Here is a 27,879-nt window from a genome sequence, read left to right on the forward strand (position 1 = left end):
TCCAAAGTATCTTCACCCATGGCCTTAACAATGCAGCAATATTTTCTTAAGGTCCGAAGTGATCATTCCACCAATGATGTTGTACCGTAAGATGGTGGAGAACTTACCCCCACAAACCAATAGGGGGCTGAACAACCACTGGGGGGGGGGAGTTTTTGGGTGAAATCAGAAGCTCCTGAGAAGTATTTACTTTCATGTCCTTCATATCCCATCACAAGTTTCTTAGGGTGGACTTTCCTGCCTTTTGCACAGTCCACTGCAGGGATGGCTGACCTTCTTCAGGCTGAGGGCCCCATTGGCCAATGGCCAGCGTTCCAAGGGCCACGTGTCAAAGTGTATAAGTGAATGTGGCATTTTAAAATTAAATAAAAAGGATATTTGAGTGGTCCAGAAAGCATCACAAAAACCTTTTGATGTCATAAAATCACAGCCAGGAACCCTCAGGAGTGGGTTTGTTTTTTCAAAAAAAAAATAAAGTAAAGTAAAGTAAAATGTATGGGTGGAATTCAGAGGAATGCTAAGAAGGATATATGTGCACAAAATGACTCATGCATGTGCCCGCTAAACCTGTTCCGGGGGTTCCCCAACCCCTAAGGCAGATTTAGGGGGCAAAGGGGAGCCACAGAAGCAGTAAAAGAAAACTTCTATCATTATTGAAAAAATTAATTTTAGAGGCACAAAAAACAAACCTCTTGCAGTGTGGGGTGTGCATATACGCCCCATAGGCTAGCTGCCCCTAGTCTACTGGCTGCTCTTTTTTCATCTCCTGTTATCTGCATATCTGGGGGGGGGGGGTTACACTATATATCAGGGTGTTTTAACTTTAAAAATAAATTCTTGCGCATATCATTGTGCATAGTGTTGGTACAATATTGTATAGGGACCGCCTGCTCTTTTTACCATCTCGCCATTTTCTCCCAAGCTTCAAACTTATTATCAAGTATAAACTGGTGTCATTCTGGCAGACCTCATGCAAAGAGCAACAGGACAAAATAAAAAGATTGTTTCAATTATGAGAGCACTCCTTCCAAAGTGTCCCCAGAGAGAAAACTGTCGTGTTGAAATGACATCTGAGTTGAAGTCACTATGAACCTAAGGATGAGGAAGAAATGAACCTTAAAATGGAAGGCGTCCATCTAAATTGCTCTCTCCAGGGTTCCTATACATTTAAATCAGGGCTGGCTAACCTGTGTCCCTCCATATTTTAAAGGACTCCAACCAGAGGCAGATTTAGGGCAGCATGACCAGTTTGACTGCACTGGACGCTGAGCCTTGGGGATGCCACTGTGGATGCTGCAGCTATGATTTAGAATGGAACAAGGAGAGGCACCAAATTTTGGCATTGCACAGGGTGCCACTGAAATTTGAAACCCCGAGGTCCACCACTACTCCAACCTCCATCAGCCTCACCCAGCATGGCCAGCAGTCAGGCATGATGGGAGATGGAGTTCAACAACATCTGGAGACCAAAAGCTAGCCCTGGCATCTTCTCTCTTTTTCCTCATGGCACAATACATCTAGAGTGGTACCATACTTGTTTGCATAAACAAAGCATACTGATAAAACTGTATCCGTGTTCAGCCTCTCCCTCTCATTTGTCTTATGCATTGCTCTTACTTAGCATTGTGCAGAGTTGTGTTCATGCATGGTCGATACGAAAGCACTCTACATCTTGGGGGTTACACAAAGTGCTCAGCTCATTGCTGAGAGTATGAGAGACGCGAGCTCCCTGGTGTCTGCTAAAAAAATTTCCTTAGCTTCTACATTTAATTTAATTCAATGCACCTACAAAAGAGTGAGCGTAAAGCAGTTGGGTTTAAAATATCATACTGACCTCCATTTGATTTTGCCAAAGCAGGGTGGAGTCAAGCCACAGTTCTCCTTCTGCCTAATGCAGTCTTGGCACATTCAACTCATTACTGCTAACACAGCATGTGGGACTAAAAGCAGCTGGGAGTCCAAGTTCCCAAATTGCTTCATCACTCATGCATTTGGGTGAGAGCCAGAGGCCATCTCATCCAAGGAGTGAGGCCTACCTTCTCCTTAAGAGCAGAGGGTGAGGAAAGAGAAGTGTGTGTATTTACACAACCCTAGCCAGTTCCTCCTTATTCCTATTTGTGCCCATAAGCTGTGCTGGGTTTATTCAAAACAAAACTCTTAAGATACAATGGATTTCTTTTACAAATGAAAAGGGGAAGTGAGTCATTGAACGAGTCCTTAAAGTGTTAGGGCAAAAACAGAAACTGCTAGGTGGCCTTGATTGTTTTTCCTCCAGGAACCCAAAGGTTTTCCTACTTCTACAGCAATCCAGTCATGAGTTTATCAGTTCCTGGACCGCAGTGGATAAGCTATCTCAGTCCATGAGCAGCCTCTGCTGGCACATCAGTCAAAGTTGATAAAAGACTCTGCAAGTCACTGAGGCCATCTGAGCCTCAAGCAACAAAGATGGACCAAAGAGCATCCCTAGACTGCAACCTGATCCTTCAAAGAGAGCGCAACCCCATCCAGAACAGGCAACTGACCTATCTCTTGGAGCTGGGAGGCCACTCAGCCACAGAGTCTGCATCTTGCTAGGATTCAAGCTCAGTTTGCTGACCTACATACAGCCTACTGCTGCATCCAGACACTACCCCAGGGTTCGCACAGTCACACCTGATACAGATGTTATGGAGAAATGAGGACACCATGCTCAAAATCTCCGTTTCCACTGGCTTTATATAGATGTTGAACAGACAAAATTGTGCCCTGCAGCACTCCAAATGATGGTAAGTATAGTTTCTGCCCACCCCAAATGCTACTCCCTCTGAATGTGCACATAGGATTGGAACCACTGCAAAACAATGCCACTGATACCCAACATGCTGGGCTGGGTCAACAAGATACCATGTCAATGAGAGCAGCGACAAGATTGAGAAGAAGGGGCAAAGCTGAAAGTTGGTTTAATATCCTGCCTTGTTCCAAAGCTGGTAATCACAGTTTCCCATTTCAGACAACGTGCTGAAAATTGACTTCAAAGGGAGGTGTGAAGGGGATGGATGTGCAAAAAGGCTCATAAATATTGTGGGCTTATTAAGATGAGATAGTGATTGTCTAAATGCAATCACTGTGTGGTTAGATGCCACAGCTGCATGCAGAATGGAAAAAGAGCAAAAAACCTGTGATTTGTATGTTTAGCTACGCAGCTCTCATCTTAATGACTGACAATTAGTTTAACTATATTAATCCCTCAAGGCTGTAGAACTCAATTTTTTTTCCTGAACCCCATCCATTTTTACTGAACATACAAGTGTGTTAACATGTGTTTCACAGGGACCCTCAGCTTTTAATAATATGGACTGCAAGGAACAGAGTCAAGGAGCCCAAAGGGCCAGCCTTTAGCCCCAGAGCTGAGAATAAGGTTTATTATTATTAATTTTTATTATTATTATTATTATTATTTATATAGCACCATCAATGTGCAAGGCATTTTACAGAGTACAAGAGAACAAGTGTCTGCCCCCAAGGAGCTTACAATCTAAAATTTGACACAGGGAGGAAAAACATAGGAAGGGGAGGAAAGGGGGGAAGGCAGGGGTGAAACAGGGAAAGAATATGTGATTAGTTCAGGTACACATACTTAGGTTTAGCTACAGGCTGAGTATGAACAGGACACAAGGACAAGGGTATTGTGCCAAAGGTTGGCGCCTTTTAAAGTGGACTTGCTCTGGTGCCTTTAAAACAGCAGTCTGACACAGAGAAATTTCCTGTTCCTACCACTGTATGACATACCAGGAAAAGCTTCAATGGTTAATTTCTGTGTGTCAGTCAGCTGTTAAAAACACAGGAGCAGGGGCAGAGAAAAAGGAGGTTTCAACCATAACTGAGAACTCCATTCATAAAAAGCATGAGAGATGTTTGTTGCTTCTCACCACTCCTATGCTCCCCACCCCTCCCTGCCCTTCAATCACTACTGTTTTTCAAAATGTTGCTTCTGAACAGAACACACTATTTTTTTAAAAGTGCACAAAATCACCATAGTCAACAAATGTTAAGAACCATGTGATGTTTGGTGTGCAATGGGAGATGGTGCCCTCACAGTGGCTGCCATATCTGCAACAGCACACAGAAAGAAAAGCATTCAGTGGGCCAATTCTTGGGCTGGCAGGGTAGAAGATTAACAACCAGTGTATCACTGGAGACCGTAGTCAAGAGAATAAGACAAACACAAACACCGACCTGCCCCGACCTTCCCACAATGCTAGATATAGTAATGACTAACCTTGGCTGAGCTTTAACAGGATAGGTGCTTGTTGCCTGTGCTTTGTCTAGATTCACAAGGACATCATTCAAGTTTTGGTTCAGCTGAAACAAAAAATTTAAAATGAATAAATAGAAGATCAACAAAGGAAAGAATTAAGCTCACAATTTTTATACAGTGGCACCTCTGGTTACGTACTTAATTTGTTCCGGAGGACCGTTCTTAACCTGAAACCGTTCTTAACCTGAGGTACCACTTTAGCTAATGGGGCCTCCTGCTGCTGCTGCGCCACCGGCACACGATTTCTATTCTCGTCCTGAGGTAAAGTTCTTAACCTGAGTTACTTCTTCCGGGTTAGTGGAGTCTGTAACCCGAAGTGTTTGTAACCCGAGGTACCACTGTACAAGAGCTTATAAAAAATGCATGAAAACCTAGAGGATGGGTTGGGAACAGGATCTGGCCAGTGGGTCAAATTCTACCCTCCCCCAACAAACGTACCCTAAAGGCCATTTTGACAGGTGGTGCGGCCTCCCACCTGTCAATCGGCTGGTGTCATAATGATGTCAGGTGACCCAAAACAAACAGAACCTATTTGCAGACACAGCTTAAACCAGCAGAGAGAGGTATTTTGCATCGCTGGCTTCAGTTCAAGCTGGCAATGCAACTTTCTCTTCTGACAAGTCCCACTTTGGTGCTTGCTATAAGTACAGGTGTCAGTGGGTTTCCTATAAGCACCAATCAGCTGTTTGGTGCTATAGGATGGGACCAGCTGTGCTACAGAAGTTTCCAATAGACCTAATTAAGCCCACAGGTTGAAGGTTCCCCACCCATAACATTACAACCCAGAAACTAGGCTACGGGAAATGGTCTTCCATTCATTCCCACTGATTCATGGTCACAGAAACTGAAAGCACCAAGTCCTGTGAGCATCATTTGACTTCCAGAAACAGGTGCCGCATAAGCGAAGCCTGTGTCTCATTAGGGAAACAAATTCAGCTCGTGTTTCTACTGTTTCCTGCCTTTTCTCCCCCTTTGCCCCTTCTATCACATACTTCCACTACTATGGGCCCTTGTGTCAACACAGGGTCTTTGTTCCTCATTGCGACTTAATGCCTTCCTTCTGCTCTCTCTTCCCATCTGCAGCTAAGAGCCTTGCTTGGAACTGCAGCAGCCTTGGTTGCTATGCAACCACAGTTTGTCACTAAACAAGATGCTAGGCCAAACTTAGCGTTCATGTCGTGGGGCGGGAAGGGGGTGACGGCAGCCATGTGTTTGCCACAGCAGCAATTCAACCGACCTCCCCCAGGCTCTACTAAAACGTAGATAACTGCAAAGGAAAAAGACCTTTCACACACATAATCTTTTGCCAAAAGAGGGAAAATTGGGATACAAAATCTTGTTACCGAGTAGTAACAGGCTGTCCAAATGTGTTGGATGAATGCATCACTGCTAAGCAACATTTTACTAGTTTGTCTGGCCCTGTCTTATTCTGCATTCGCTGCTTTGAACCTTAAACTTGTTGGTTCCCTATTTTGGGATTTGTGCAGAATTCAGGGGAAGAGAAGATATAAAGTCGTCATTCCACATGCAGGCATTTAAATTTTCTGAAGCAACTGCACGGCCTATGTAACTATATGCATCGGACATTAAACGAAAACCTTTTATGGATTGGTACCAATTCAACAGCTTGACAGAACAAACTATGCCATAATAGTATAAATCAAGGATTCTTGCTCACAGGTGGGCTCACACAAGTAAAATGGAAATAGCTTCATTCTTCCAAAGCAGAAAAAATACGAGCTGGCTGAAAGAACTCACTAGGCATAGCTAAAGACAGATGCAGTGGGGACAGGATGAGGGACCAGGGCCAAATGAAATGATGATTTATTTAATTGCATTTTATTTCCCACTATTCTTCCCCAGGGAAACTCAATGAAATAGACATGGTGCTCCCATGCAGAGCTGCTACGTTTCAACAAGGCTGCTGAACTGTGAGCTTCTGGTCATGCTCTGGAACTGAAGCAGCTGGTCAGGTAAGGGCAGAGCTGCCATGCTAGCTTGCCGGCAAGTGGGTTGTTGGTGTTTACTGGAAAGAGGAGGGATGGACAAAGCAGTGGGGAGGTTGGCACACTACTAAGAGCACCTGATTGGCTCCAGAGGGACATTTCCACCATGCCAGCCTCCTCATTGCCCCACAGCCTCCCCTTCTGGTAAGAAATAGTGAGCCATGGAGCTGATGTTGTGGCCCCACCCAGCATGTCACTTCTGTTCTATGACATCATGAAGGGATATGCCAGTGAGGAAAAATGCCCTAATAACAATGGGAGGTGGTACCATTATCCCTGAGCACCAACAGCTAACATAGCTACACCTCTCTTACAGTGGATCAGGAAAGGCATGGGGGAGAAGCCAGATTAGCATCAATGGTCCCCAAAGAGGGAAGAGGAAGAATGTTACCCATTGTTACCTTGCTCATTTCCTTATGGAAGTTCTCTTCTAAACCTGCGATACTCTGGAATGTGTTGACGTAGAAACCAACACGACTGGAAAATAAAACATAATATAAGTTACTGAAGACATGGGCAGCTGCTTTTCTTCCAGTTATTCACTCGCAGAGCCATAATGCTCAGTGGAACTGAACCTTACGAGTTTCCACTTAGCAAAAGGAACTGAGTGGACCAAGACATCATGGCCGGAATCAGTCAAGATATCTTTACCCCTCCCCTCCAACCACATCCCCCATGAACACAATTTGTTAACTACTGCATGTGCTTACCTATTCCATAGTGAAGGCAGTTCCTCCTGAAGATCAATGTTCATCTCCTCAAACACTTTCTGGGCTTTTACTAATTCTTCTTCAGCCTAGAGAGGAAGGATGGGACAATGATATGCACAGCCTCTGGGGTACAATTCAGGGGAAGGCTTACATGAGCTTGCTGCTGCATGCTCCGTAAGTGGGTCAAGACTAGGGCATTCCAAGAACTGGGTTTCTATAGATCTTCTGCCCAGGAGCCTCTTCCCATCCACCCTACAATCCACCTCTGTAAAGAGTGTGTGTAGGAGTCTCATCTGCAACCTGGAGCTGGCATAGGGAAGCCCTAATGATCAGAGTGGAAGAAACTGCCAGTGACCTCTGAGACTGGCTTTAGATGTGATGTGGATGCTGAGGAAGTCCCGTGATGTGGATGCTGAGGAAGTCCCATGCACTTCCTGTTCCTCAATGTCTGCATCGTGTTACTTTGTGTTACTTCCAAAGCCACTCTATGCCTTAGATTTATGGTACCCATCCATATAATCTAAGCAGTGTGATCGTAGCAGTTTGTGAGTTTTCACAAGCAATTAAATGGTAGCATTCCAAAATCCTGCTTCCCTACATTGTAGAACTTCACACACACAAAAATAGCTCCCAGGCTAAATATTCTAAGCTCAAGACCTGCTCCCCACAGAGAACAATTGTGTTATGAAGTAACATCAAAGATATTAGCAGGGTGCTAATTCAGACTGAAGGGTATTATTAGAAATTTCCCAGTGTTTTCCACGAGCCCTATGACACTTCCACTCCCCACCCCCTGCAAGTTCAGTTTATCTTTGCAGGAAATTGTGATTAATTTCCCTGACTCTTGATGACTTCCATTGTAGAGTCTTGGTCACCTTCTCCAATCATTTTCCAGTTAGGATCCTGAATCTAAATTAACTCCAATCTCACAGTCCGTTGTTTCTCTTTATTATTTTGATCACAATACTTATTAGTTTTCTGCATGGCCGTTCACTCCTCCCCAGTAGTGATGAGAATGCCAATGTGTAGCTGCAGATTCTAGGAAAGTGGTACTCTAGGAAAGTGGTGGATACTGCAATAATTGTCCGAGTGTGAATCTGAAATTATTAGGCAATTGGCACCATCAGAGCTATCACTGGCACAGTTATAATACATCTGTTTCATAAATGTAATTTGGTGCAGCAAAAAGCCTAGCACAGCTGGGATAAACAATGAATCTCGAGTCTTATCTATTCAGCAGCTTGTGTTAACAGGAAAAAAATGCAAGCAACTTACTCATACTCCACCACAAGAGCAAAAATGTCACAATGCCACAAGCCTCTATAGATCACTTATAGAAAGCATCATTGTCATGGACTGAACCTCTGGATATTTGTATTGTCAAAGGAGGCTTGTATTCTGGACTTCCTGTCCTTGCCAACAAATACAAGGGAGATTGCAGTGGTCTAGGATGCTAATATAAAAAATAAACTTTTAGTTGCTAAAACATAGATTATATTAGTAATAGTAGTAGTAGTATTTCTTACACAAGGTGTTTACTATAAAGCTAGCCTGAATCAATGATTTAATTAATTTACTCTTGCTCTGGGCAGACAGACAGAAGCAAAAAACAGATCTATCTTTATGTTGAGAAAACTAAATTAAATTCTGTTTAGGGGTTACTAAATTGATCATAGGCCAAAATTCAGAAGTAGGATTATGGTGTAAAAGTCTGCTAACTTTAGCAGTCTGCTAAATAGTTTTGTCTCTTAGTACTGTACTAAACTGCTTCTATACTCTTGTCAGGTAGAACCATTTGTGCTCGACAGCTCAGAGAATCAAAAAAAGCAATTGATACAAGTGTGTACTTATTATGACATCCCAATATGCACTAACAAAGAAGCACCCTAGGCAACATTCACTCTAGAACGAAGCAAGAAGAGAGTTGGGGGTCCAGCCAAGATTCTAGGGTTTTCCCATGAGGAGGATCATGTGGGCATCACAGAAGCAGCCAGATGACATTGCCCAACCAAACATTTATATTTGCAATAATTTGCCACTTTGGAAAGCTCAAAGCAAACTGATACATAATGGAATTTGAGGCACACCTATCCACAGGGAAGGACTTTGGCTCAGTGGGAGATCACCTGCTCTGCATACAAGAAGGTCCCACGTTCAATCCCTGGCATTTCCAAGTAAGGCTGAAAGAGACCCTTGCCTGAAACACTTAAATGCCCAAATTATAATGTATACGACAGCACATAAAAGCAGTTGTGTCAGTCATCTGCTTTTCTTGGTTCTCCTGTGTCCAACTAATCTTTAGGAGATTAATTCTTCTAGTTGCTTTTTATTGTTGTGTTGCCTTTTTTAAAATACAGGCACAGCGCTTTGTGGTCAAGAAACAGCATCCTTTAAGGCCTGCTGCTAACTATCTGAGGTCCTTTCACCCTTCCAACCCAATAACCTGCTTGCAGATTCTTAACACTGGGCTTCAGAATTCAGTCAAATTTTAGACTCCAGTGTGATTTGATTAGATTTCGCCCCTATTAAGAGAGCCCCCAACTCAGCAAGATGAAATGGCAGCATATCCTATCCAGCAAGCTTCAGGAGTTTGCTTGCCGTATCCACTTTGAGATGTGCTGTTTCTGGGCCTGTTTCATGAAGCAAGCTTCTGTGTTGCTTCTTAGTCAGCAGCATTTCAAGTGAGTTGTAGGAAGGCAGGAATTTGCTGTCCTAAGCAGTCAGCATCAGTCTCTATCCATTGCCACCCCACCCATCACCCTCAAATCTGAACACATTCCAGAAGAGAACATGCTGCTTGAGAAGTAACTTTGGTTCTGGTGTAGCTCTCAAAAAGCTCATCTCCCACATTTATCTTTAAAGGGTCCACATTCCAAGTTTAACTGCTTGAGGAGCAAAGGGGCCTCGGTCTACACCAAAGAATTCGCTTTAAGACTCTGATTTAAAAGACTGAAATGATAGCAGAAAGCAGGAAAGATCTGTGGAATGTAGTCCAACCCATGGGTCAGTAGCTGACAGGCTTAAGATGTTGCACAAACTGAGGCAATTTGTACATGAAGAAGTAGGACTAAATCAGATCTTGAATCCTGTCAACAGCCTGCTAAGTATCACCTGATGCAGCAAAGTGGGCAGTTTTACACACACACACAAACACACACACACACACACACACCAGCCCAGAAAGAAGCAAAGGGAATCCTTTTGACCGTGGTTTTAAACTTTACATCAGAGGAAGATCTCTAGTAAACCAAGAAGCTGGTAACTCAATTAAAGATTTGGAAGTCTCTCTTTTGAGGTCTTTACAGTTCACTGAAGCCAGACTCTTCTGACTAGGCCAAGCCTAAAGATATATTTTGCAGCTTTTCACACACCTAGTAAAACATAAAATCCCCAATCCCCAAACCAACAAATGCATGGAGAGCTATTTCTAGAAGCTGCCCCCAAACATTTCAGCAGCCTCCTATAAAGTTCTGAGTAGCCAAATGCTAGCTTTTGTGGTAGGGGTAGCTAACCATTTAAAGACAGAGGGTTGCACTGACCCATGGTCAGCCCTCTGAAGGTGGACGGAATATCAAAACAGGCATTACTGAAGAGTGGGTGTGCCCCTTCTATTTTTAAGGACAAGTTGTGGGGGCACAACAACCTTTTGTCACAACAGAATCACAGCAAGGGACCAGTCAGAGGAAAAATGGACAAAGCGGGGGCTTGGAGGGCCGCATAACTCCATGGATTTGCAAGCTTCTTGGTATCACAGTAGGGAACCTATGGGAGCTGTGTGGGTGTGTAAGAGAGATTGGGGAGGGGCAAAGAAAAAAACTATGGCCCACAGGCTACAGGTTAGCCACCACTACTTTACTGTATACACAAATGTACATGGATAAAACTACAAATTTGTAAGTAGCATTAACTCAGTGACCAGCTCCTTGTGAACATACAAGAAATGTGGTTCCTTCCAACCAAGCTACTGAGCTATTGTCCTCCAGTCCTTTAAGAGAGTATTTGTTTTCTTTCCTCTGTTGCTCAGTTCCTCATCTGCCAGTTGCATCATCTATCTTCCCCTCCCCACTCCCAGGAATGCCTTGTGCCAGAAAGGTTTCCAATAAAGAAGCTGAAGTTTCCCTCTCCTTTGACAAGTTGGTGTCCAGTGACTTTCATTGGTTTATTACAGAACTCCTTCCCAAACCTGTCCATGAATCTTAAGGATTATTGCCAGGATTTCATTTTAACTGGCAACTGCCCCCCCCCTTCTGATGATTTTGGAAAACTAGAAGCTAGAAAAAGCTTCAGAGTTCAGTCTGTTTCTAATCCACTGCTGAAGGAGTGGAAATTTGTACAAGCTTGCTCCAGATCCAGTTACAAAACCTCTGGACTTCAGAGAAAGCTGAATTATAACATAAGATGTATGATAGCCATCTTCAAATATCTGGAAGCTTGTCATATAGATGAAGTAAATTTGTTGATCCAGATGGTAGGAGCCAAACCACAAGACAAAGTAAAAAATTAATGACCTATTTGACAATAAAACAGATTCCCTTGGAAAGTGGTGAATTCTCCTTTATTAGAGATTTTTAAACAGAGGGTGGATTGCCACCCATCCCAGATGCTGCAGGAGTAGAATTCCTAGAATGACAGGGGGTGAACTAGAAAATCTTGGAGGTGCCTTTGCAACTCTAAAATCTATAAAAGGGAAGCAGGACCTGACAAAGGATATTGCAGGCAATCTAAGAAAGGGAGACTCAGGAAAAGGGACTCTCTTCACCCCAACTTGTCACATGCTTAAACCAAATGAGCTGGAAGGGAGGCAAGAAGAGAGGTAGCAGAAGCATCAATGCTATCATCCCTTGGGTGCTCAAGCAGAGAAATTCTCATGAATTAATGGCCAGTTTATGGGGAAGGAGAAGAATGGCTGTGGAATGGGAACCATGGACAAAGCAACAAGAAGGTTGATGTTTCAGTGAGACCGGGACGTTTTTGAGCATGGGAGAGCAAATGGGGAGAGGAGGTATTGCTGTGAAGATTTTTATGACAGGAAAAGCACCTGAGTGACAGGAGAAGGGAAAACTATATAAGCAGCAAAATCTGCATGTCACTTAAACATCAACCATATCTCCCATCCATCCATGTAATGTCTCAGAAACAAGAAGCACCATACCAAATATAATCAACTGGAAGCTCCATAAGCAACTCATCATTCCTGATTAACTACCACCAGCTGGCATCCATGTGTGGAGGAAATGGTCCTTAGGGCATTGGGTCTTGAGGCTAAGACAAGGGTGGAGCTAACCCAACACCTCTCAACCTATTCTCTAACTGATTGTCCCATAAATAATCTGGCTGATGTGCAAGGCATTGCACTATACTATTGGTGGCAAATTTGTTTAACAGCAGGAATAGCCGACAAAGAAAACAAGTTTGGGAAATTACAGAGTCTTTAAAAAAAAACAACCAAAAAAACATTGCTCTAAGAACAAAATACAAGTTGGTTTGGTGTTGTCTCATTGTATTACATTTTTATTCCAATGTACAGAAAGCTAAGTCACTTCTTTGGAGAAAAGGAGTGCCTTACAAGGATGCTTAGCAGAGTGAATGCTGCCTGAGGGTGAAGAGCACAGCAGAGGGGTTCAGCCAGGGAGAGGGCATGCAGGGTTAGAGAGCAAGGTGGGCTCGGCTGTCACCTGGTTCCGCAGCAGATTAGTCTGAGCTACGAGATGTGCTTGCAGCTTCCCTTGGCACCACTGAGGCGCAGCTTTCTCAAGCAACGAGACAGGCTGTGTGAGAGCGTTTTTCAAAACAAAGACAAGAAAACAAACGGGACAGATTTTGAGAACTTTGTTTTTTAAATATATATATATAAATCTCAAACGGTAAGAGGGTTATCAGGCCAGGCTGAGACAACAAACCCTGGCAAACAGGAGAGAAAGGAAGCATTAAGAGATAAGTCAAAGGGTGAATCCCACGTGGCATGCCAAGTCTAGCAGTAATTAATGCTCCATGGTGTGGGTCAGAAAACACCAAGGCCAGCAGAGTTTACGAGCACTCCAGCTGCAGAGAGCAACAGAGAAGAAACTGTTAGTCATTTAGACAGCAACAAAACCCAGCTTGGAGGAAGATGGATCCCCCCTCTGTGAGACACCAGCAACTTTTAAGAAAAGACAGGATTAGGAGACACCATTATTACAGCCATGCGGATTATTCAGAATTTGCAGCATTTTTAATGATACATTATAAAACACAGCTGGTGAAGTCTGCTCTTTAGAGTGATTCTTGTGCCTTTAAACACCAGGTTGGTACAGAGATGCCTCTCCTCTCTCTGTGAGTAGATCCTCACTGCCACCATGGGCACCAGGCAGGAGGGCCAAGGGGCCTTCCCGCCATCAAAATTTTCAAGGAGGGGGCTGGAGCCCCTCAATATCCCACAGTGACATACACTTGCCATGAATGCACACCACATGACGTGCTCACATCACTCATGCATGCCACGAGACGTGCTCACAAGACGTGAGCGCAGAAATGGTGGAACAGAGGTATAAGTCCCTGAGCTCTTGTTAATGGACCCCCTCTGAGGTGGGTGACCTTGGCAGGTGCATAACAGTGCTAACCCTTGACACTACAAATCTGTTTCACCTTTTCTCCCCTGAAGGAAAAATGGCATCGATCAATATACTCTTCTCTACAGTCACTGCAATACAGTTATGCAAAAGTTTACATTTCACTGAATACAGTTGCACTTACATGTGAATATGCATAAGATTGTGTTCTGCATTGTTAAATTTAAAAAAAAAAGCTGATAGCAAGTATACAAGAAGGCCATGAGTATGAGAATAGAAGAATTATCCACCAGTAATTATATGTCTATCCCTTTCAGAGCAAAAAGAACATTTATGAAGAGAAGGTGAATCAAGAAGATACTGAAACCCAGTTTCTAAGCAGGTATTGATGCCATACTCATAAATCACCCCACATAACACCCACGATTTGCTTCATCAATAATACTTGAAGTGGCCTTTGATGGGAAAACAGAGCTGCTCCTTATTTCAAGGAGGACAATGTACCCTAGTCTCTCACCCAAGAGCATATCTAGGGCCTGGGAACAATCTGCTGCTAGCTGGTGCTTCAGCGTGGACATGATTTATCCAGTCAGAAGAGCATGGGCTCATCCAGAAGCCCTAGATGCTTTGACAATTGAGAAGAAAAGGAGACCACCAAGGAAGGGTAGCTCCTGGAGTCATTCTCCCTACTGAGGCTGCAATAGCCTCCATCCTTCGAAGACTTCCCTTTCTTCCTTTGCATAATTCCTTCATCTCAGTACAGCCACGGGCACCTGTTGACATACCATCTGTGCAGTAAAGTATCAGCTTCTGCACTGCTTTTCAATCACATTTTTCAGGAATTGTGTATGTTCTACCATTTGCTTTTTTGACTTGTAACAGGATACGTTCTCTGACGAAAGAAAGTTAGTTTATTTATTATGAAATGTTCTGAAAAAGGACATAGCTAGAGACATTAACATATTAATACTATACTTTCTTCTAAGGGAAAATAAATAGTAGTAGTTTCATATTTGAAAAAACAAAACCCCCAACAATATCCTAAATTACTTAGTTAAGGAGAGAGAGAGAGAGAGAGAGAGAGAGAGAGAGAGAGAGAGAGAGAGAGAGAGAGAGAGGGATGATTTAGGATGTCATATCTGATCAAGGGCACTTTACCTTGGCAATTTTAGCTTCATCTTTTTTCTTTGCAGTCTGTAGAGATTCATAATGGTGCCTGGCACTGTCGTAATCTACAAGTTTCCTTCCCCGCTTAGCAATGCGAGACTGGAAGAAGGTGGAGAGGGGAAAGAAAGGGAGAAAAAATATCATTTGAACACCAGAGCCATGATAATTAGTGGACTAATGATCTTTACAGTCGTCTATAGCTCACATACATACTGCTCAGCATGCCAACACTCTGCAGTTGTTGCAGTTGTTTACACTGAAACATTCTAAAGTGGCAAGGTGGTCAGTAGAAATCAAAAGACATCCATTCAACCTTTCCCTACACAGAAGTTATTACAGAACTGGAGAGTTTTTAGAGAAGGAATTTCAGGAGGGTTTCCCTGGAAAAAAAATTGTGTGTGTGTGTGTGTGTGTGTGTGTGTGTGTGTGAATGAATACTTCAGGGTTACACAGAGTCTGATAGTACTTCTCTTTTGTGTATCAGTGGAGTGATTTTGGCCACCAACTGCATAAATCTTGAGCATGGAAAGACTCCAATTAGCATTAGTATAGCAGCATCCTTAACAGGCAATAAGCAAGGAAATTCCACTATTTAGCAAGAATGTTGTGTAATTTTCTTAGTCTTTTTTCATGCATTTTCAGTAGTAAATGTCAAGCGGATGCTGCGTTACGGGAATTCGGTGGCTGTGGAAACGTACCGGACCCAGTCGGATTATACAATAGTAAATACAGATAAAGAACCCCCTATTCCCCTCTCCCTGACCCCACCTTTCATTGCATGTGTATATACCATTCACACAGAGGTAAGTTGTTCAACAAGATTGATTGTAAATATTGAGATCAATTGCAAGCATTAGCCAATATCTTGCTAACATTGCTTTTAAGTATCCATTTTATTACAGAATCGAGGATGATCTCCAATGGCAATTTCCCACATAAAAAATGTTCCTTGTCATTCTGCCAAGGAGAAACTCTTTTAAATCCACCCTTATATGGTCAAATGTCAAAAAAAGGCTTTTGTTTATTTTTCAGGATGAAATTAAATAAATCTGACCATTCAGTAATACTGAGCAAGTAATACTGAGTTGTGATTCTAAATTCATGTTAGCAATTGAAAGAGCACTAACAGGGGTCAGTAGTTTTTCCCACACTGAAAGTGTCTGGAAGTCAAGGAACAATCTTCAGAACACAAATTCACACCAAATGCAGCTGCTTGTCACCCAACAGACACTGAGGGAGGACATTGACACATAGAGAGGGGGAATCAGCTGTTTGCACCGGAAGGAACTGTTGATTCCAGGGTCCAGTAACCACCATGGAGTGGTTACTCAGCCTAACCTAGCCCATACAGATTGGTTTTATTTTTTTGAAGCATTCATACCTTGGCCTTTCCTTCTAAAAGGCTGGTGAAAATATTAACTATTTAAAATATCAATTACAAAAACATCAAACACTAAACTCAATAAAACAACATTAAACCCCCATTAGCAGTTCATCACATTATATAAACTATAACCATCTTCCCACAGCAAAAGTGATCCATGTTCATACATTCAGTTTCCTATTACAGTCATACCTTGGAAATCGAATGGAATCTATTCCAGAAGTCCGTTCTACTTCCAAAATGTTCAAAAGCCAAATCGTGGCTTTTGATTGCCTGCAGGAAGCTACTGCAGCCAATCAGAAGCCGCAGAAGCCCCGTCAGATGCTCGGGTTTCAAAAGAACGTCCACAAACCAGAACAATCACTTCCAGGTTTGCGGCATTCAGGAGCCAAAACGTCCAAGTTCCAGGGCGTTCAGGATCCAAGGTGCAACTGTACACCACTTATGATCACAAGGTGGTTCCAAACTCTAATAAACAATTTAATACCAACATTAAAATAATGTCCATAGTACAATAGAGCAAGCAGATGTCAATTCATAGTTAATCTCATCCAGATTAACTTCCTCCAAAAGGACATGATGAAGAGGTAATTCTTTAACGGGTGCTGAAAACATCAAATCAAGGGATTGTATCAGACAGCCACTGTCTCTACTGCCTTTTCAGCATCTATTGAAGACCCTCTGTTTTCTACAAGCCTTTTGAAGTGGAGATTCTTATCCCAGACTCTATCTGCACTGGACTTGAACTTTTATATATATATATCTATTTCTATTATTCATCAATTCAAGGTGTTTCATGGGAAGCAATACACAAATGAAATAAATAAAATAAATGTGGCAAAACCCAATGAAGGTAGATTGGACATCAGATTCCACAGTCAGAGGCCGCCCTCTTAAATAACTGCTACACTTCTTCAAATAGTAGGTGACAATTCAGGAACAACTGGCATGAAGTGTTACGTTTGCCAAGTCTAACAACAAACCATGTAAACACTTCAAGGAATTACGCAGTGTCCTCTTTTAAGAACATGTGGCTTTTGTTGCATCTATTTCTCAGTCTGTCCATTGTGCACTCTCTCACCCCTTTCCTGGGCTTGCCAGACCAGCTGCAGTTCATTCATGCTTCATCCATCTCTGGTTTAATTAAATTCCCAGTACAGCACTGAGTGCAGCCACTGGGCATCTTTCAAGAACTCAGCGGAATTAAAAACACCAGAACAGATTCCAGATGCTCCTAACAAGGAAGCCACTTTAAATTAAGAAGGCCTTTAAAGCCACCAGAAAGATTCGCCTACTAATATTTCAGTGGTTATGGAAAAGATGCATGTAAAACAGCTGGTTATTTCACCTCTACTGTCTGAAACATTCTCAACTAATAGTAAAAAAAGTGAGTGGGATGGAGTGGAGAAACTATTGTACATGGACAATAGAGACCTGGGTTCAGGACCCATATTAGATGAACTTGGGCAAAGTCTCAACCTGACCTATCTCAGAGGGTTGCTATGAGGATTAAAAATGGGATAACCCCATTTACACCCTCCTGAGCAAATGTGATAAATAAGATGAGGGTGGAGAGGGAGGGAGGGAGGGAGGGAGGGAGGGGGAGAGAGATGAAATGCCATGAAATGAGGAGGCCCCTAACAGTGCAATATGATGTTTTCTCAAAACTAAGTTCCAATGTGTTCAATTGGGCTTAGTCTCAGGGAGTGTGTACAGAATTACGCTGTGCTGCTGCAAAGCTACAATCCTATGCGCACTGAAATTTGGAACACCATGCAAAATTCAGTGGAACTTATTACTTCTAAGCAAACAACAATAACAGTGGAAGTCCTTCCCACTATTTAGAGGAGCTCAATGAAATCTCAAGATCCTTTAGAACACCAAGGAATTAATGTAGCTTCTGCATTTCCTTAATTGAAATACAGATGTTTTAATACCCTGCAACCACCCAAGGGTGATACATTCATAAAAACACTTTCCCATACCCCAGGCAGAAGGGGTCTTCTGGGTGCAAATTAACTAGAGTGTGAACTCTAAACTGAGGAGGGAGGAGCCCTCAATTTCTATATATATAGTTTGACAGCCACTGACTGTTGACAGAGTTATGAAAAGGAGGCTCTCCTGAGCTCTAAGCTGTTCCTGCTGAAGAGTTTCCAGCAAGTGGCCAACCAGGTTGGCAGAAACTTACGTATAGCACTAACTAAAGAAAAACTACACCCACAGGTTATCCGTGTAGCTGCCTGATACTAAATGGAGGAAAAAACACATAAACACAGTATCTTTTGAAGAATGGATTAATTGAAGGAGGAAGGGAGGGCAGCTTGCTTTTGTCTCCCTTTTGGGATTCAGCTAAGGGGGTTAAACGGGGTATCTGATTTCACTGGGAGAAAGCCAAGCTGACCTTTTCCATGTGGGAACGTAGTTACAAGTACTGCCATATGGCAAATACATCTCCTTTTTTTCAACCTTCTCAAAGCCATTCAGGAATTGGGAGAGGAGCAGTCACAGGATAGAATCCAGCATTTGGGAAAGTTCTCAGGAGAGGACTGGAATTATCCCTAGCAAATCTATGCCTTTTTTAAAAAAACTTCCCCCCCCCCCAATAACTTTGCCAGATGCAAGCCATCCCTGAAAAGTACATAGCCAGCAATAATGGATTCCTTGTTATGATGTTTCCTTCGGGGGAGAGGGGGTATTAAAGGAAGGAGAGAAAGAATAAGAAGCCGGACCCTTCTGCTGAAAATAGATATATCTTCATATATTTACAAAAGAGAATAATTCATCCACAGATGCATTATTTATTTATTTTAAATTTTTCAAATGAACTTTCTTTAATTCACATCTATATATATTGCAGAACTGCATAAATTAAATTAAGATTTACATAGTCTTTGTTTACATAATATATTCTACATGCACAGCTTCAGCTCTTCTGATGCAGAGCAAGTGATGTGCAGAATGTGCATTTTTGCACAAAATATGCACGGTCTGATGTTGGCTTTTAGGTCTTTTGATTTTTTAAAGAGCTTTAGGCAAAGTAAAGAAAAGGTACCACTTCATTATACAATTATTATTATTATTATTATTATTATTATTATTATTATTAGAGTGTAGAAATTAAATGAGACCAAAAAAACCCTGAACAGATCTTGTTCCCATGCTAATCTTATATATGCTTAAGGCCATCAGATAAATGGATCAGAGTTGGACGCAGGGGGAGAAAATTATGTATCTGAAAGAGGAAACTATAAAAGAAAGTATTTGTGCATGTTACATGGGGAGGGGCAGTGTAACACAGAAGTTAACATCTGCCAGGAAATTGAGCAAGGGATCTTTTTCATCATACTGAATAGAGCTTCCTGATGCAACACACATTCTATAATGTTGGCAAACCTCTTATTGCAAATGAGATTCATTTAGCCCCCTCCTCCCTAATTCTATCTCTGGTGCTCTGCCGATGATTTCTCCAGTGTGTCTTTTTTAATCATCCTCTGTCAAATAATGAGGAAAGAAAATGAATTTGAAATTTATAAAAAAAGGACAGAGAAAACTTTAGTGAAATGCTCATGGGTGGGGGGGCAAGGCTTTTGTGGTGCCTATCTTCCCTTTTGAGGTGGTCAATCAGTGTTTGTCAGTGCTCTTTCTTTCATTCTACAAATCATCTCACCAGTGGTTGCACGCTGCAGCCTTCCCAGGTGCCCATGTCCAGAGGAAGACATCACAAGGACGCTCCTCCCAACATGGGGGGCTTTATCAGATCAAGTAGGACAGGCAGCCAGGGGAGGCTGCAGAGTGCTAGAGAAATGTTTACTGTAAAGAAACTGCACAGGCACCCTCAGCCCCCGAACAACAATAAGGTAAGATCAAAACCCCACCCACACTGAAAAGTCTAAGGGAATTCTGCCCTGAGAATGAAGCAGGAAAAAAAGGAAATCTGCTTCTCAGGGAAGGAAATATTTTCAGAATTTGGAGGACACATCTCAGCACAGCACTAGTTTCATGAAAAACTACAATTGTTCTGGAGGGGCTTTTACTTTCAAACATCTAGCAGAAACACTGCTCCTAGATTCGTGTGATTTTTATGTTTTTAGTCACACCAAGGCTAGCAGTATGTTAATTATTGGTTGTATGTTTTAAAATCGTATTGTATTTGTTTTCATGTGTTTATGAAGACAGGCAAGCTCTGAACTAATGATTTATTCATTGCTACGAAAGACTGTGTTTTTAGAGCAAGAAGCCCAAGTCCTCTCTAGGGCTCAAGGGAGAGAAACAAATTGTATTGAACTCGATTTCAATTGTTGCCATCCTGGCAAGTAAAGATTCATCTTCAAGTCTTGCGCAGTGGTCTACTTTATCACTAAGGTTTGAGGGTGAAACCTCTGCATCACTCTGAACGACTCAAAAAATAGATAAAATCTGCTAGTCGTTATTTCCACCATTGCCCAAAGTAGACAAGATAAGATCCCACAGAGTTCCTTACAAAACTCTTCCTTGATGCATAGTTCACACAAATTCCATTTTTTAAAAAAGGAACACAACAGAAAGTAAAGGAAACTGCATACTTTTATGTCTGGGAACTGGCCGAGGTAGGTGTCCATAGTTAGCAGTGCCTGATCCACCAGCTTCTGATGAAAGTCTGTCCACAGCAGGTCACTGTTCTAGAAGAATATAAGGAAACATGTAATCTATCAGCATCAACAGTGCAAAACATGGCAACACTATGCTTTTTTGTGGATCATTTCACACATTTGTCTGGAGGGCAAACCCAGACTTAGAAACGAGCTGCCATTGTTTCTCAAAACACTGATAGGAGTACCTGTAAGATACATGTCTCATACATGTCTCAGATATGTTTGTCATGTTGATATCTACTTTCTAAAGAGATGTGCATGCTAAAAAAAACCCCACTGGAAACTATGCCTAACCTCTTCTTTTTCTTCGCTTTTACAAAGCTCCTGTAACTTCAAATGCTACACAGACCTCCTGAAATTCAACAGGCAAAGAATTCATTGTCACTACATCTCCCATGCAGCAAAGGAAAGCTGGGTCTGCAGAATTTCTGTCTGCCATGCTGCAGGTGGGGGCCAGAAGCAGTCAGTGGAGAAGGGAGGCAATGCACACCAACAGCGGCATCACTATAGCTTAAGGTGAAACATTATGCTTTTGTTGTTACAATGCAGAATATTTAAGATCACATGGCTGGTGTAGTGTGGCATAGAATACATTGGCCTGGTTCCAATGACATGACATTATATGAAGAAGCCTGCTTAAGCCATGGGCTCATGTGTTCCTCCCACTCCACTCTCCCCCTACTTCCTCTGGTGAGGCCACAAGGAGGAAGCACCCACTTCCTACTTAAACCTAACAACAGTTTTTGGTTATAGCTGAAAGGGAAAAGTTGTGGTCAATTTCACTATACAGTGGAACCTTGGTTCTCAAATGGCTTAGTTGGCAAACAAATCGGCTCCTGGATGCCGAAAACCCAGAAGTAAGTATTCCAGTTTTCAAATGGTTTTCAGAAGCCAAGTGTCCAATGCAGCTTCCGCTTGAGTGCAGGAAGATCCTGCAGCCAATCAGAAGCCGTGCCTTGGTTTTTGAACGGTTTTGGGAGTCGAACGGATGTCCGGAACAGATTACATTCAAGAACTAAGGTTCCACTGTAGTTTACTAAAACATTTTCAGTCTTAATGATAAATCATGGACAAGCAAGATCGGGAGCAGTCAGTGGCGAGGGCTGCTACTGCACACCTAGCCTCCCAGCAGCAGAGTTCCTGCTGCTTATCGGGAGGGAGATGTGGTGAAGAGGTTGATACTGTGTAGGCACAATGGCAGGAGTGCCTCCTCACTGACCGCTCCTGCACACAGGATGCCTCCAACAAGTTCCTTGGGACCACACTGGAGGGGCAGTGTGCATGCCAGAGGCTTCAGCAGATTTATTCATAGAATCATAGAATTGTAGAGTTGGAAGGGACCACGAGGGTCATCCAATCCAACCCCTTACAATGCAGGAATCGTTTGCCCAATGTGGGGCTCAAACCCACAACCCTGAGATTGTCACTTAGTCTACCGACTGAGCTATCCACAGGTATCACATTTTGCTGCATTGGCTGGGATACATGCATTGATAGATGCAGTGGTGTTGTCCAAACCAGGTCACTGTGCTATAACCCCAAAATCAGTTCAACAGCTATAGTCCCTATGAATGAATGAGGGAATGCAGATCATAATACATAAGTGGTGCTAATGGAACAGAACCTCACCTCTGATATTTTGTTAGTATCATCTCTTCCCGGCCAATCTGGCTCATACACTTCTTGCAAACACTCTGTCAGTTTCTTGGAGGCTTCGTGCATTGCTTGGAGATAGAAAAAAAGAGACTCCAAATTTTGAATGACACAGTAGCGTCCCATCAAGTACCCAACCCAAAAAGCGAACAGGGGAAATGAATCTTCCTTATTGACCAAGGCCTTATCCCAAACCCATGGCAATTCTTTAAGAGAATTGTTTCCAAGGCAAGCAAAGCAGGGCGTATAACACAGAGGCAACACACACACAAACCAAGAGCTATTAAATATATAACATATATTCCTCTAGTGCAGGCATCCAAGAGAGAAGTATAAATTTTTGTTTCAAAAATCTGTAAACCAATACTTTTGGAAGTGGCCAATTTTTAGATCTGAACATAAATAGATAGGGGGGATAGGGTTTGCATTTACATTTAAGTATTTACTTGGTCAATTTTTACAATGGACTGGATTTCTCTTTCTCTCCCTTCTCCCCTCTCTATACTCATAGAAAGCATATTGAGAGATCCTATATATAAACAAAAATATTAGAAAGAGAAAGGGGAGAGAGGGACCAACTGAGAAGATAAGCTTCCCATTTTGATTGTTTGTCTAAACTCCATCCTGTATCAAAGGAATAAGTGCATCTTATAGAAGATGCCACTTACCGGTTACTGATCACATGAAATGCCACAGAGGGCAAATCCCTTGATAGCAAGTGATCCCAGCATTTATAAACACCACTGGAGTCTTGTCTGAACATTGTGTTTTTGTGGCATGCACCCAGGGGATGAGAACTTCCCATGCTACATTAGAACAAAGTAGCAGCTGCCCCTGACAGACATTTGCTGTCCTCCACTGAAAGTTCCTGAAACTGCTTAGTTCTGTATGTGTAGTTTTCTCTAGTTAATGCAGACAGTGCCTCTTTGCTGGTATACTGGAATGGCCAGTGTGGTGGGGCAGAGCACTGCTGCTTACCTGAGCAGGGTAGGGAGGGGTCAATGCCACGGTGTGGTTGGATAAAGATTTGTTGGAAAACAAAACCCCTAGGTGGCTGTCACCAATGGAAGCTAAGGAAGTGAAAAAACTTAATATGGAATCTAAATGGCCAAAATACTGGGAAATTATAGAACAAGAGGAGGGAAAAGTGAAACTACAGAGTTATGAGAAATTGAAGTCTAAAGTAAGAGATTGGCTTCATTATTACCAGATAAATGAAGTATTCAAACAGGACAGGAAAATTGGCTTCCAGGTGGAGAGATCAAAATTAGAAACAGAATTGCTAGAACCCAATACTAAGAATTTGTCAAGAATGTATAACTTGCTGTTGAAGTGGAATACACAGGATGAGACGGTCAAATCAGCTATGATTAAATGGGCACAAGATATTGGTCATGACATTATGTTTGCTGACTGGGAACAGTTATGGACCACCGGTATAAAATTCACGGCATGTAATGCCTTAAGAGAGAATATTATGAAAATGATTTATAGGTGGTACATGACCCCAGTCAAGCTTGCAAAAATTTATCACTTGCCTAATAATAAATGTTGGAAATGTAAAGAAACTGAAGGTACTTTTTACCACCTTTGGTGGACGTGCCCAAGGATCAAGGCCTTCTGGGAAATGATTTATAATGAAATGAAAAAGGTGCTTAAATGCACATTTGTGAAGAAACCAGAAGCCTTTCTCCTGGGCATGGTGGGCCAATTGGTGTCAAAGAAAGATAGGACGTTCTTTATGTATGCTACAACAGCAGCAAGAGTTCTTCTAGCAAAGTATTGGAAGACTCAAGAACTACCCACGCTGGAAGAGTGGCAGACGAAGGTGATAGACTATATGGGACTGGCTGAGATGACTGGCAGAATCCGCGACCAAGGGAAAGAGACGGTGGAAGAAGATTGGAAGAAATTTAAAGTTTATCTTAAGAACTGTTGTAAAATTAATGAGTGCTAAAATGTCATGGGTAATGTGAAACAAAATTGCAGTGACAAACAATTGGGTAAGAGAAAAAGGACTAAAGAAAGTGAATTATAAGTAATTGGAATTATGGGTTGCTGGAAAAATTTAAAATAGGGATGCAGAAAAGGGAGGTATGGGGAAGTCGTTGAAAGAAGGTTTAAGAAAAAGGGGTCATGAAATTATACGTGTTTATATGTTTGTCTGTTTGTGTGTTGTTGGTTGTATTGTTTTTAATCTATGTTGGAAAACTAATAAAAATTTAATTAAAAAAAAATGCCATGGTGTGGTTGGGACTATGTGGCACAGTGGCATAGCCTAATCCAGTGCTCCCTCTGGTGCACCCATACAGCCCTGACCTCACTTCCACCTTCCCCCATCCCAGAACTGTCCAGGTAAGTAGCAGCGACTCCACTGTTGTGGGAGGGCAGCTCTGTAGCATCGCCCCACCATGCTGGCCACTCTTGACACCAAGAATAAAACACACACAAGCCCTGAGAGCATTTTTAGAATTGTCTTCTGTGGGGAGAATGACATCACAGCAATTTTTCCAGGTGTTACCTTTTACTGAAGCCAGGTATGTCCGGAGATCCTTCTGCAGCTTGCTTCCCTCTGTCTGAAAAGACAGTAAATGGAATCAGTAAGTAGGCTACACAGCAGCAAAATAAAATAAAAGGCAACAGTTTGTTTCCAGGCACAAGTAATCAAAAGTGCTGGTGTTGATCTTTCAAGCTCTCAAAAAAGGGTGGGGAACCTGTGGTCCTCCAGATGTTATTGGACTCCAACTCCCGTCAGCCCCAAGCAGCATGGTCAACGGTCAGGGGTTGTGAGATTTCTAGTACAACAAGTGAAGGCCCACAGATTCACCAACCCTGCTGCAAAGATCAGGATGCTTAGAAGAACAGCCTTCTCCCCTGTGAACCTGCCTAATCTCTAGGATCAACCTTTCACTATGCTTTCACCATGGGAGTGGCAAACAGAGAGAGGGCCTTCTTAGTGGCGGTGCTCCATTTATGGAACACTATCCCCAAACAAAGCCTTCACTTACGTGCCAGGTTAAGGCCTTTTTATGATGTCATTTGATTAATCAGAGAGTGTTCCCTTATTTCAACAGTCTACTTCAGAGAAAGGCAAACAAGAACGACAACCTTAATTTCATCAACTACAAGCACCACCAAGTACTTGGCAGCCAAAGTAGGGCCCCCAGTTTGATGCTGAATTGCAACTCCTTCTTGGGAGGGATCCTTTTCCAGCTTTTATTCTCAGACTTGACCAGCATTTCCAACACCTTTCAGATATGGCAGAACCTCTCCTCTCCCAATGGTTCTGTCTTCACAACTTATTTCCAAAGAACACAAAGGATAGAGGATCGGCATGTGCTGGTTGCCCTTTCACAGCTATATTTAACAAATGGTTGAGCAGGATTTTCTGCTACCACAAAAGCAGCTGAAGATCTTCCAAAAGGAGGATGCAGGGAAAGGGTGGGGGGTGCCATGGTCTGACAGTCATACATAATATTGCATTTCAATTTTTCTTTCATCTCAGTAAAGGGGGCTTTAAAGAGAGCAAACTCACAGAACATCTGCCTCAGGTGCTACTAAGCTTTGAGGAGGCGTTTCCTACTATTATTCTCCTCTTTCAAGTAGTGCAGTTAAGTAATCTTAAACTAAATTTAGACTCCAGACTTACCGGTTGTTTGGGTGGCATTGTATGTTATTTCACTTATTTTGAAATAAGTGAGAAAGTCATGTACTGAGGGTCCCTCCTGCTCATTCTGTGGAATGGGGCCCTGGATGGCTGCCCCCATATCCTGCCCCATTTAATGGCACAACTGCCTGTCTCTTGCACAGTTACATCGTTCACCTGTTCAGATTGCTAGCTGTCATTTCATAGCAAATCCCAACACATCTTCAAAGTCCTCACAGGGAATGAATAACGGCAGCATCATTCATTATTCACCCATCACAGACTGACATAGTGCTCCAACCCAGTGTTTACAGTAAAAGGAAAGGAGCAGGATGGATAAGGTTGTTTAATCAATCCCAATTGATTCCCAAGAACAGATTTGCTATTTAGACAGTTGATACGAACATTTTCAGCTAGCAACTTTGCTGCTTTAAGGAACCCTTTTTCACCCTTCAATCACAAGAGAGGCTCATTATTCCTGCACACCCAAATGTCTCTGTGGCTAAATGAGTACCACAAAATTAGAAAGTTAGAAGGGGGGGTGGAGAAAGAAACTGCCTTCCCCAACCTGGTACCTTCCAAACATTCTGGACTATGGCTCACATCAGCCCCATCCGGCATGGCCACTGGTTAGGAAAGATGGGAGTTGTCGTCCAAAACTCTGGAGATACCAAGTTGGGAAAGGTTGACCTATGGAGAGCAGATGAGCTATTGCTTTGACCAAAGTAGGCTGTAACCATATTCTCACTTCTCTAACCAACAGAACAAGTCCATGCCCAACATCATTTCTAGCATTCCTCCCTCCCACAGAAGACCCTAACTGGTGTTCTGAACTCAACCACAACTCTCTCTGTAAGTCAAAAGAACATGCTGGGAATTATTTTTAGCATTGATGCTTTCCCTGCCAACCACTCCCACAAGCAGGGAATGTCTGCATATGCAGCCCACCTGTTCCCTGCCAGCAGATCGATGCTGCCTCCCTGCACAAGCAGAGCCTTCGAGCAGCTCCAGATGTAACAGAAAGAGGCATGAGAAAACTGCTTGTCACGTCAGCAGCTGCCATGCACGAAACCAGGATCAGTTCTTGATAAGCATCCATTTGCAAGCACTATAATACATAAACATTATGTGCCACTCTTAATAATATACACCCCCGAGAAGTCTGCAGTGAGAATTTAAAAAGTCAATGCAAACTTAACAAATGCAAAACACACGCTCTCTTGAAAGGAAAGAGTAGGCTATGCAATAAAACTACCGGTATTTCTGAAGAAGATAATAGTTTCAAGTCTGGTCCCTAAGAGATAGCAAAGCAGACACCAAGCCAGTTTGTTGAAGGGAATTCTACAATCAGTGTGTCACAGATGAAAATTATTGCCCCTGGTCACCACCCACCCTATGAGCTACATAGGAAGCTACCGTATTTTTTGCTCTATAAGACTCACTTTTTCCCTCCTAAAAAGTAAGGGGAAATGTATGTGCGTCTTATGGGGCGAATGCAGGCTGCGCAGCTATCCCAGAAGCCAGAACACCAAAAGGGACCGCTGCTTTCGCTGCGCAGCAATCCCTCTTGCTGTTCTGGCTTCTGGGATTCAGAATTTTTTTTTCTTGTTTTCCTCCTCCAAAAACTAGGTGTATCTTACGGTCTGGTGCGTCTTATAGAGCGAAAAATACCGTACTTTATTCAAAGTCAGACCATTGGTCCCTCTAGCTCAGCATTGTTTACACTAGGGTTTCCCAAACTTGCTAGCCAGGGATGATGGGGACTGTAGTCCAGAAACAGATGGAGACCCATGTTTGGGAAACCCTGGTCTACACTGACTGGAAGTGGCTCTCAAAG

At 42.6% G+C, this 27,879-nt stretch overlaps 2 protein-coding genes across 35 annotated transcripts in view; both read right to left on the bottom strand.

Moving 5' to 3' along the window:
* Positions 1 to 27,879, bottom strand: part of CYP27C1 (cytochrome P450 family 27 subfamily C member 1) — a 233,436-nt gene that overhangs the window by 115,402 nt on the left and 90,155 nt on the right. The window lies entirely within an intron of this gene.
* BIN1 (bridging integrator 1) overlaps positions 1 to 27,879 on the bottom strand; it is a 110,080-nt gene that overhangs the window by 31,535 nt on the left and 50,666 nt on the right. For 17 of the 34 annotated variants that reach the window (XM_083585148.1, XM_083585140.1, XM_083585134.1 and 14 more), the window contains exons 3-10: positions 24,918 to 24,972; positions 22,373 to 22,467; positions 20,675 to 20,770; positions 14,720 to 14,827; positions 12,689 to 12,781; positions 7,014 to 7,099; positions 6,705 to 6,780; positions 4,259 to 4,341 (exon numbers count right to left, since the gene is read on the bottom strand). In XM_083585148.1, the coding sequence (XP_083441274.1) occupies positions 4,259 to 4,341; positions 6,705 to 6,780; positions 7,014 to 7,099; positions 12,689 to 12,781; positions 14,720 to 14,827; positions 20,675 to 20,770; positions 22,373 to 22,467; positions 24,918 to 24,972 (692 nt within the window). The remainder of the gene's footprint in view (positions 1 to 4,258; positions 4,342 to 6,704; positions 6,781 to 7,013; positions 7,100 to 12,688; positions 12,782 to 14,719; positions 14,828 to 20,674; positions 20,771 to 22,372; positions 22,468 to 24,917; positions 24,973 to 27,879) is intronic. The other 17 variants (XM_083585145.1, XM_083585154.1, XM_083585156.1 and 14 more) reach the window with 1 other exon arrangement.

The sequence above is a fragment of the Podarcis filfolensis genome, assembly GCF_964270895.1.
Source record: "Podarcis filfolensis genome assembly, chromosome: 1".
Classification (NCBI taxonomy): domain Eukaryota; kingdom Metazoa; phylum Chordata; class Lepidosauria; order Squamata; family Lacertidae; genus Podarcis; species Podarcis filfolensis.